The sequence below is a fragment of the Procambarus clarkii genome, chromosome 75, assembly GCF_040958095.1.
Source record: "Procambarus clarkii isolate CNS0578487 chromosome 75, FALCON_Pclarkii_2.0, whole genome shotgun sequence".
Lineage (NCBI taxonomy): Eukaryota > Metazoa > Arthropoda > Malacostraca > Decapoda > Cambaridae > Procambarus > Procambarus clarkii.
This window is the reverse complement of record NC_091224.1, coordinates 24,897,436-24,909,364: the sequence shown is the minus strand read 5'-3', so window position 1 is coordinate 24,909,364 and position 11,929 is coordinate 24,897,436. Positions and strand designations below refer to the sequence as shown.

Genomic DNA, 11,929 nt, shown 5'->3' with positions numbered 1-11,929 from the left:
CCCACCTTGTTAATCACTGACCCATTGCTTGGCAATTTCCTGAACTTCCTTAGGAGCAAGTTCTTTCTTTACCATCTCTGGTGCTCTCTGGGTACATATACTCTACCTGGAACTGAATTATCTAGTAAGTTCCAATACCTGAACCTCGTGCTTAAATCCCAACAAATAAATCTTTTAATTACCATTTTACCATACACCTTGCCTTCTGCACTTAATAAACTTATGTCAGGGGCCTGACAGAGCTCAGGATTCATAGTCCTAAGGTTCCAAGTTCTATCCCAGGTGGAGGCGGAAACAAATGGGCAAAGTTTCTTTCACCCCGCTGTGCTTGTTCATCTAGCAGTAAATAGGTACCTGGGAGTTAGACAGCTGCTACGGGTTGCTTCCTGGGATTGTGCAACAAAAAGTAGGCCTGGTTGAAGACCAGGCTGCAGGGATGCTAAGCCCTGAAATCATATTAAGATAGATGTCTTTATACTAACATTTGTTTATTTTTATAGTGGTACAATCTCAGCCTTTATTCAAACATCTAGTACAGTATAACCATCCCTGCCTTCTGTAAAGTTCCTTTATCAGCTGTAATTATCAGTTACAAAAGACCATCAAAATGCTAATATTACAGTAATAATGACAGGTTTCATTAATGTCCTGAGGTTATAATCTTGGATGAAATTCTCAAAGTATTTTTGTGTAAATATTTTCACTTTACCATTACAGAGGTATATCTGCCTATAAATAAAATTCAGGAATAAAAAGGGCAAGATCTTTATTAATGGAACATTATAAGATTTTGGGAAAAATATGACTAGCAATGGCAGTACAAAACAGAAACCAGATGGAGAAACATGGTTACAATATGTACAATCAATCTGCATGAACACAGTCTTACCTGGGACGCGGTCGGGTCAAGACCTCTGCTCCGCACCTTCCCCCTCCCCCTCCCCCCATGCTGGGTACTGAGATGGAGACTCAGTCACCAGTAGAACTGGCTGCTTCCCACGGAGATATTAACATGGACTCTGAAAGCAGCCAGTCAGACGAGGAGGGCGTGTTTCAAGAAGTTCTGACAAGGAATAAGAAGAAACGCAGAAGACAGGATGCAAGGCGTAGTGTGGACAGTAATGGTACACTTAACGGAAACGATAAAAGAATGAAGAACGACGCCGAGACTGATGCAGACAAACGGACGGAACGATGTCAGGAAGGTGAGGATCAGCGGAGATGGAGGCTTCTCTTCCCTGCCTCATGCACGTTGGCCTATCATCAGAAGCTGCTGTGGACCGTCAAACTCGGAAGAGAACACCGCAAGTTCGAGCCCCTGCTGAAGGAAGGTGTAAACAGACCTTACTTAACGGTAGGTTCTAGGGAGGCAGTGACGTTTCTTAGCCAGCAAGGATATGATGGAATTCTTATGGAAATACCGGAGGGGAACGAGAAGCTGACGAAGGTAATTATCTATAAATACCCTCAGATTCTGGACCCCGAGTTTATACTCGACGACCAACGATTTGTGTGGGCCAAGCGTCACCTTATTAAAGGTGAAGCTAGGAGTCAGGTGGTGGCTCTAGTGAGAGGTGACGTACCCGAAAAAGTGTTCATCACCGGGGCTGGCTACAGGCATGTAGCAAAGTATGTGGAAGAGCCCATAATATGCCTGAAATGCTGCAGATGGGGGCATAAATCCTGGAGCTGTCAAAATGATCCACGATGTCGTTTCTGCGGAAAGTCTCACCTCTCTACTGTGTGTAGAAACAGACTGAATCTGGGTGAGAAAATAGTTCCCAGATGCTGCAACTGTGGAGGTGTTCACAATGCGAGCTCGGCTGTGTGTAGCAAGAGGCCGAGTATGGCTGTTCTCCGGCCGGTGAATGTTACAGAGCAAGCAAGAGCTCTTACCCAGACACCGGGAGCACAGCAAAACAGTCTGCCCCAAACAGTGCCAGTGAACCGGACGAATGCGTGGGTAAAGGAGTCACCTTTACTTAGGCAGGCTCCAGCAACAAGCAGCCACGCCACCACTCAGGACTCCGGCAGTGACAGTGTAACGGTGAGTGAAGTGGCTACTGTGGCTCAGAGAGAGGGTCATAATAATATGGTCAAGGAAGTGTGGGCTGAACTTAAAAAAGTTGGTGAGTTCCTCCAAAATCTGGGGCAGAGAATCGAGTCCATCGAGGCTAAATTAAACGTTCAGGAGGTCAAGGAAAATCACAAAACGGTGAAGGATAGTCAGGATATAGTGGTTGAGGACAAAAATGAAATATTGAGTGATGAAATGAAGGACAGTGAAGTGTGTGTGAATGATGGTAGTCGTAGTGAAAGGACGAACCCTATAATTACACATAAAATGAAGGAATCATTTGGGCCAACAATGGACATCTCAGGGCTGAAAAAATCTCTTGAGAATCGCAATGTCGCTTTTACTGGTGAACTTGGGAGGAGGTGGGAGATGTTATACAAGGTATGGCTATCATTTAGTGAACTTATTGGGGATGACTTAGGCAATGAATTGATTAATAATGGATCACCCTAGACTGAAAGTGTTGTCATGGAATGTTAATGGTTTGAGAAACAGGGTTACAGATGTTCATTGTTATGTGATGGGAAATGATATTGATGTTGTAGCTCTCCAGGAGACAGGGGATAGGAATGAAGGATTATTGAAATTAAATGGTTATAAAGGGTTTCACCTCTTCGCTGCAAATAACATCAGAGGCACGTCGATTTATGTTAAGAACTCCATACCAGCAGAGTTAGTAGAACCGCCATCAAAAACGCAAGGTATAGAGAGTGTCTGTGTTAAATTATCATTAAGGGAAGGGGAATTTATTGTAGTTAATTTGTATGTATCCAGGAACTGCTTCGACGCTAACTATTTACCTGACTGCATTTATACTAATCCTTCACTGGTCATTGGGGACCTTAATGCTCGGCACACAAGCCTTGGGACAGTGGGTAGTATTAATGCTAATGGGGTCAAGTGGTTACAGTTTCTACAAGATCATCCAGATACCTGTCTCTTGGGAAACAATGAACCAACTCACATCAGGGGAGGACGGCTTGACTATGCCTGCGTTTTAAACTCTCAGGGGATTATGGGGGAGGCTCGGGTTGTTCGGGAACTACTTAGTGACCACTTTGCCTTGAACGTTGAATTACCACTGGGGAAAAAACAAGTCCACTTTCAAAGGAAAAGGCTAAATATTAAGAAAGATATGAAAAATTATTTTATTCAAAATATGGGAGATTGGTATCAACATTACACGCCGCTCTGCGTTGATAGTTTTTACGAGGACATGGTCGAGAACATAGAGAAATTAGTACAGAGGGAAAATAACGGGGGCAGGGGAAGCAAGACGCACGGACCTAAGAAATTTAAATATTCCAATGATCAGCAAGTCAAGGGATGGGAGAGAATGCTACGGGGTGCGCATAAAGCATGGTTAAAAAATGGAATGAGGGATGAAGAGAAAAATACAATGTTGGAAGTGGCTAGGGAATGCAGTCAGGTGAGGAAGGAGGCGCGGGACAGATACTGGCAAGACTTTGCTCAGGCCATTGGTAATACTAAGAACCTTAAAGACATATGGAGAGCAGTAAATAAAGTCAGGGGTTGTAAGACCAAATTCATTGCTCACTCAGATCCAGGGAAAGTTGCTAATGAGTTAGTAGATAAATGGGCAAGTGCTGCTGGTATGGAGTCCTTACCTGCAGACACGAGAGTCACCATTGAGTCATGGGAAAATATTAGAAATGGAGTAACTTTATGTGCCTTAAATACAAGATCTATAGCATGCACTGAGATAACCCACGATGAGCTACTGGATGCTATAAAAAGTGGCAGCTCCACTGCTCCGGGAAAAGATGGAGTAACGTATGACATACTTAATTATTTAGCCGGTATGAAACCTAATCCCTTACTTGATTTGTTTAATATGAGTTATAGAGAGGGAAAGTTACCAAGAAAATGGAAAGAGGCTGTCATCATTCCTATCCCTAAGTCAAACGGAGGCTACAGACCTGTCTCCTTAATATCCTGCTTTTGTAAAATGATGGAAAGGATTTTGTTAAATAGGCTACTCTACCTTGTAGGTGATAACATGTCCAATAATCTCTTTGGTTTTATCAAAGGCAAAAGTACTGCGGATTGTCTCTTAAAGTGTTTGTCTAATGTGGATGACAATTGTAGAGTTTTTGTTGATCTACAAGGAGCGTTTGATAAAGCCAATGGGGAAGTAATCTTATACGAATTAGCCAATCTTGGAATAACAGGGAGATTGCTACACTGGATAAGGGATTACCTGCAAGGCAGAAAAGGTCAGGTGTATTACCAGGGATACATGTCTGAGGAACGGAGGTTTCAGTTAGGTACCCCACAAGGGGGAGTATTAAGTCCCACCTTATTCAATGTATTAATGAACAGATTAGCATCAGAGATGTATCCTCCAGGGGTCACGACGATCATATATGCTGATGACATTCTTATACAAGGCACTTCTGGGAACAAAATTCAAGATGCTCTTAACATACTTGGTACAACCTGTCACAAGTTAGGCTTAGTTATAAATGCAGATAAAACCAAATACGAGTATAGGAAACGAAGAAATATAACACTTACTCTAAATGGTGTGGAACTGAGCCGTGTACAGAAGTACAAGTATCTGGGCATGTATGTTGGATACACATGTGAGAGTAAAAATGCTGAAATAAATCATATCAGCACCTTATGTAAAGCCCGTCTGCATCCTCTAAAAGCACTGGCTTTTTCTGGTAAAGGTGTTGGGGTACCTATCTTGCGGATGTTATACATAAGCACTGTTCGCTCCCTGATAGACTACGCAGCACCCGTATTGTCTTACACAGGCCAAGGCAGAATTCAAAAAATAGAGCTGATACAGAACGAGGCTATGAGGATTATTCTTGGATGTCAAAGAAATGCAATGATTGAAATAATGAGAATGGAATTAAATTTACAGAGTGTGTGTGATAGAGTCCGTGACATTAACACTAGAGTATCTATTCGTTTCATGCGGAGAAAAGGAGGGGATAAGCTGTTTGAGAGCGTTCAGACCTGCTTGAGTGACGTACACACTTCCAGGAAACTGAGGGAGACACGCTATACGAGAGGATTAGCTCATGACCTCAGGGAATACGACGTACTTGACTGCTGTAAACCCTCTCGAAAGTGTAATATGTCTGCTCCCTGGAAAGTACAGAAAATAGACGTCGAAATTGTACCCCTCAAGGTGAAAAAGATTCATCATGAACCGGGACAATTACGGTGTTTGTATGGAAGCATGATATCTCGGTTACCAAGAGGCAACAGTTTACATGTATATTGCGACGGGTCGGTGGCGGAGGATGGCAGGGCAGGGTGTGGTGTCCTAATAAGGGATTATACGGAGTTTGGGACTGTGGACAGGATAATTGAACTCCGGCTTAGTAATTATATATCATCCACACAAGCTGAACTGCAGGCCATTCTGGCGTGTTTGGAGGAAGTACGTCATGACGACAAAAATGTTTTTGTATTTGTCGATAGCCGAGGAGCACTGGAGTCCTTAAACAGTCGAAACCCAGTCTTCATGTCTATAGTGGAGGACTGTAAGAGAAGAATAACTGAGATACAGCTGAAAGGTTATAGTGTGAAATTCATGTGGATTCCATCTCACGTTGGAATAGTGCTCAACGAGGTGGCGGATGACTTGGCCAAACGTGCCACATCAAAACCACAAGTTGACATTGAATGTGAATTCACAATGAGACAAATAAGAAGCAAAATCAGAAATATTCAGGCACAGGCGGGAGTGGAGAGGAGAGAGATAATGTATGAGAGTAGTCAAACCATGCAACACTACATGTATGTGAGTCAAAACACCCATTTCACTTATGGTAAAAGGAGAAATGCTTGGAGTGACTCTGTGTACATGCGGCTCAGGCTTGGGTACAAATATTACTGGGAATATGGGATAGATGTTCATGGTAATGACACGAAGTGTAAACTATGTGGTATGTTAAGGTCTCACACCCTTGCCCATTATATTCTTGATTGTCCGTTGATTAGTGTATATAGAAACACTGAGATAAGGACTGTTCCTGAACAAATAGCCTGGATGTGTCACAACGGAAAGGTTGATGATATTCTTGAGAGATATAAGAATTTTGCACCAAGATTGTAATATTTTGTTGAATTATCTGCAGGTGTCTTGCAATTTGTCTATACAGTATACCTAGGTCATAAAAGTATTTGTGTGTACGTCTGATACCTACTACTTGTGAAGGAGGAAATATATATTTTTACCTCTCAAAATGTTTGGTAATGTGTTTATTTGTGATGTGTGTCTATGTATATATTAACACGTTGTACTGAACGGGGTGAGAATAGCTTGAGCTACCTCATCCCTTTGTGTGTATTTTACCTCAATAAACTTATTTCAATTTCAATTTCAATTCAATCTGCATGAACAATGCCATTGAAATTCATGTTAGATTTAGTTCTCACTACATGTCTGTCTAAATACTGCATAGTATAAATACAATGACAAGTGCTTTAACTGAACACTTTATAATTTAAGGTAATGTGATAAATAAATACATATCAAATTAAAAAAAAGACACGCATAAACACATTACTTAAGAAAGCAATGGCTTTTATTATTACTTTTTGTCTCTTATATTCAGCTCTTACACTCAACTTTATAATCTTCCATGAGAAGTGCAGTTTCTGCAGCAACAATAATGATCTGGTTATCCATGTCATTATTTACTCCTGCCTCGGTATCAACGTTAAAGTGAAACTCCATCTTTGCATCAATGTCAGAATAAAACTTGATCTCGACATCATTATCATAATTTAACATTGCCAGTATAAAAAATACAGATTAAAGAAAATAAAAGCTTAAATAAATAAAAGCAACCTTAAAGATTTCTATCTATAGTTGTTCCAGAGATGGTTATGTTCACCCACAACAGCCAGACAGACACAACCCATCATTATTATTCACCACCAATCAAAATCATACTTTAAAAAAATTAAAATTGACTCTTGCTGGACATCCCCTCTTTCCCTACCTTTCCCAAGGAAACCAAGTGTTGGTTGTAAAGTGACCCTCATTTATCGTGGGATACTAGGTAACTGACAGAGCTAAGTGTTAGTCTAGCCAAACATTAAGGAGATGCACCAAGTCTCTGAAACCCACCCTTGCCTATTTGGAAACCAGGATCAGAATCTGGTTCTTGGGAATTCCCCCTTGGTTGAGGAGTGATGTATTTTAGAAAAAGGTAACAAAAGCAGTACACAGAAATTGTGGTGAAGGTTTACCCATATGAGAGATGGCCAAGGCAGAGGGTTATATGCAGCATGCCGAACATCTTAGTGCATCTCCTGTGCCAGGTGAGTATGACAGGCTCACCATAGCCCGTGCTGCTTGGAACTTTTTGTTCCGAGTAGCTGAATCTAAAACAACCACCACCTTAGTGCACCATGGTAACCACAGTGATTCAGATCAGCAAATGATGACAGCATGTTGATGGTTAAGCATGAAGCAGAGGTCAGACCTCAGAGGTACTGTGCTCTCTGAGACTGCAACCATGCATAAGAGTAAAAGAGCAGACTGACAGACTGGGATCCCAGTTGACATGAGATACCACCTGATGACAGTTGGGCACATCATGGCTAGGTTGTTTACACCATGGCAATGATCCTTGCCTTGATACTTGAAGAAACAGGTACTTAATTTTCTTCAAGCAATGGCTTGCTTTGCTGTACTTATGCTTTCTGGTGAGCTTTTCTCAATCTGAGGTTTATTTCTGATCCCTAAACTTTCTTCACCTCATAGAAAGAGCCAAAATCTGGTCCTGGGGCCAGGATTTATCAAGCATTTACAAGTCTACTTATGAAACCTATACTGTACATTTTTTCTTATTCATGGAGGTTTAGTATGTATTTGTTACAGTTTATAAGCTTCAAAACTTTGTATCTGAAAAACTCTGGGGCTCATAAGCTGCTTAACCACTGCACTGCGCAACGCGCCTGACGGGTGGTGTGCAACGCAACTCGCAACACGGAGATCTTATAGGTATAGCGTATGATTCAAAACTTCTGCGGCTACATGGGGTTCACATCAGCTTCCTCAGGGCTCTTGTAAACAGATGTCATTAAAAAAAAAAAAAAATCGTGGGCAACATTCCCAGGTGTGAGAGCCTCAGTACTGGGTGAGCAACCAAGGCTGGCGCATGCAGCATGAGCACACAGCACTGCTGCTCAGCTTGTGACCGCAGCATCGCCTAATAATGTTAAAATATATATGTAACTGGTATTATTTACCCCATGATAGTATTTACAGAAGAACCCGAGTGTGATAATGACTGTGTACGACGTTCAAATTTCAGTGAACCAATGCTGTTCGAGATGTTCACAGCACTAGCCACAGCACCACAGCATTATTTCATCCGTCTAGGAATCTTCAAACGACTTCTTATGTTCCTTTACAAAATAAACATGTGGTCAATTATTCATCTACGGGATTCAGTGACCAGGATTGTGGTGATAATTAGCGCTGCGCGTTGTATTGTGTTAGGAGGAAGGGAGTCAAGGTAGCGTCACTGTGTGTGACAGCCATTCTTGTTTGGGCTCACCATACTAGCTTAGTGATTTGCTATGAACACAAATGTAGATACTTATATATGACGTGTGTATATAGTGTAATAACAGCAACAGGAGTATGTTGGGAGGAGCCATTTTGGTGAGGGAGGTGGTGTCGTACTCTTCTGCTGTGTGACTTGTCATGCAGTGTATGGTGGCCACTGTGCTGTTTAGTTGTATAGTTATGGTGAATAAAACATGTAGATACTTATACATAGCGTGTGTAAAGAGTGTAATAAAAACAATAACAGTATGGTGGGAGGAGAATGTTGGCAAGTAAGGTGTTGGAGGAGTGAGGGAGGGCTGGCTGGGTGTGGCAGCTCACTTGTTTTTTGGGCTCACTATACCAACTTGGTGGTTCGTTATGGTGAACACATATGTAGATGGGTATATACAATGTGTGTGTATATAGTGTAATAACAGCAAAAGCACTGATTAATTGTAGAATATAATATATGTCACATATATGAGACCCATAATTTTGAGCATAGCAATGTTCCACACTTTGAACTATATAAATTCCACACTTTTGAATATTATAGCAAAAAAAAACGGAGAAGAAACGAATGAGAAATATCAAAATAATTCTGAAACATTATATTCGCGGCAACTACCGTCCCACGGGGTGGCAGAGTTGACTGACCCCGAGCGCTCCATTGCTCAGCGCCCATAATTTGCTCAACTTCCCAGCTCCATCATGGCTAAAATATGTCACATAAAATATATTTTTTTTTAGTTTCCCGTGATCAGAGACTGTATTTTAACAATATAAGTAGAGAAAAGTTTTTTGGCTAAGAATTTATTTCCTGTGCACAGGGAGGGTGCCATATTTGGGGCCAGAGCAGTACAGTGGTTAATGAATGTAAACTAAGCTGCCACAATTGAGGAAAGACGTACAAGTTTCATAAATGCCTGACAAATCCTGGTCCTTGTTCCCAGTAGGCAAGGGTTCCAAGACCCTGGTTCATCATCTTTGGGCTTGGCTAGACCAGCACTTAGCCCAGGGAGCTATTGATAGGGCCCTCCTGGAAAAATTGGTAATTGCTATACAAAATATTGATTAGTACATCAATATAGCATAAGTAGAGCCCAAGAAAAAACATTCATGAAAAATTAACATTATATGGAAATAAACAATATTTAGTATTATAGGTAAACTGTAAACACATCACAGCAATCTGCCTCGACACTTTCGAGCCCCACAATAGCAGTACTTGATCTTGCCAGGGACACTATCAACCTCATAGTTGTAATCCCAGGTAAGTTCTGTACCTGCTCGGATGTTAACCATGGCAAAGAATGCAACCCAGGGAAATCGTAGATCATGAGTATCCACAAAGGCGTTCTGGACAAACACATTTGGCTCGCATGAATGCTGAAAAAACAAAAACAATTATAAGTATACACTTTAGGTACTGCACAGAGGATAAATGCTACATATGAAGAGTAGAAAAGTCCTATCTAAACTACGTCATTTGTGAGAAATTTAAAGGAAAAGGAATTTAATGAGAGTAAAATAATTATGTGAGTAAGAGTTAGTTTTATTTGTAATAACTTGTATATACAGTATATATATATATATTGTTGTAACATATCACCTCACCCAAAATGCGGGTATAAAATGAAAGCTGTTTAAAATCATAGCATAGTAGAACTCTGTTTAGTGTTTGCAGGTTATAGTTGTGTGTGTAAACTAGTCTTTGAAAATGTAATAAGTTATTACAAAACGCGTTCAAGTGTCGCGTCAGACTAGAAATAAAAATGAATTTTGGAGAATTGATTTTTCAATTACCATCAACAGTGAAAAGAAACATAAGAAATATTGAGAAAATTCGTGTTGGAATTATTAATCTTACTTTTTCGGTCATATTTAATGATATATGTCTACAGGAAAGACTGCTACCAAAATATACTAATATATATATTGATGTACTGTACTTCATTTTGTTTAATTTGGTGTATGTTATAGTGGATACAATGGTTTTCAAAAGTTTGCTTGCCATATATTTACTGGTGTACAGTTCACATTATGAACCAAAATTATGGTTCACCTCATGGTTTTCCATAGTTGGGGGACAGAAAGCCTTGATTGTGTATAGAAAAAAAGTTTGACATATTTTGGGTGTCCATCCCAGGCCTGATATTAATGCACACACTTGAAGAAATAATTCACAAATATCATTTTGTTTTAAAGAAATAAACCAGCCAGCAATCTCGATCAATCTTTTTTTTCCATGGACTCGCTTATCGCTGGCCACTTGTACTTTTCCAGATACACAAACTAAATTATAAGGAATGAGTGGTGTATATAATGGTGCAGAAGATCTACATGATAAAATAAAACACTAGTCAGCAGAGACCCCCAGTTGGATATTTAAAATTATGAAGGAACTACTGTCGCAAAGATGGATTACTGACGGGCATTCCGAGACCTTCTGAAGTCAGATCTATGTTATATGAGCTGTGTGTTTATAATGATTTTGATCTGGGATAGTTCCAGAATCTGTTGATAAAGAGTACCGAGGGTGCGCAAATTTGTTTAACTTTGAATTATTAGCTTACATTAGTTCTACGGTATTTTTAATTGTCTTCTCATGATCCTAATTTTGTGATATAAATTATGCCCATATACGTCTTACTGCACTAATGGTAAACTACACCTTGTTTTTATAATATGTCACCTTTCTAAATGTCACTCATTTTATGTCAAAAATATAAGTTCGATTTTGATTGCTATTTGCCTGTTTAGTCCAACCATTATTGTAATTATTTGTACAAGTTGTTATGAATAAGGTTTCAGATTCTTATACCATAACAACAATGTCTACATGCTAAGCTGTTGTTGGCACTCTTATATAATAAATATACTGTAGTTTTTATGTAAACTTTCCCAATTATAAATGTACAACTGTTTATAAATAAAGCTTACGATTTTGATTGGGTTAGGCTTATTGAGGTCACCCGAGGTCAACTACTGATGACGTAGTTGTAATGTGCGTTACAGGATGTAACACACAACAATTGCCAAAGCCGCCAGCAACCGATTTACTGCTAAATGAACAGCGGCATCAGGTGAAAGGAAAAATACCAATCAGTCTTTGCCCTAACTGAGGACTGAACTGGGATCCTTAGATGTAAGTCAATGATGTAGACCACTGTGCTACCATTGTCATGTATCAAATTGCAATATTCAAATGTAAAATATCAAATTTTAATGATCAGTGTCTCATAGTTTAAACCATGAACCATCAAGGATATTCCCCATCACTTGTTGGGAAATCATTAATC

The 11,929-nt window shown here is 40.0% G+C and overlaps 1 protein-coding gene across 7 annotated transcripts in view; it reads right to left on the bottom strand.

Annotated features, from left to right (window-relative positions):
• Positions 1-749: 749 nt before the first annotated feature.
• egg (SET domain bifurcated histone lysine methyltransferase eggless) overlaps positions 750-11,929 on the bottom strand; it is a 44,131-nt gene continuing 32,951 nt past the window's right edge. For all 7 annotated transcript variants that reach the window (XM_069313386.1, XM_045764291.2, XM_069313389.1 and 4 more), the window contains one exon: positions 750-10,016. In XM_069313386.1, coding sequence (XP_069169487.1) covers positions 9,810-10,016 — 207 coding nt within the window. In that variant the 3' untranslated portion in view covers positions 750-9,809. The remainder of the gene's footprint in view (positions 10,017-11,929) is intronic.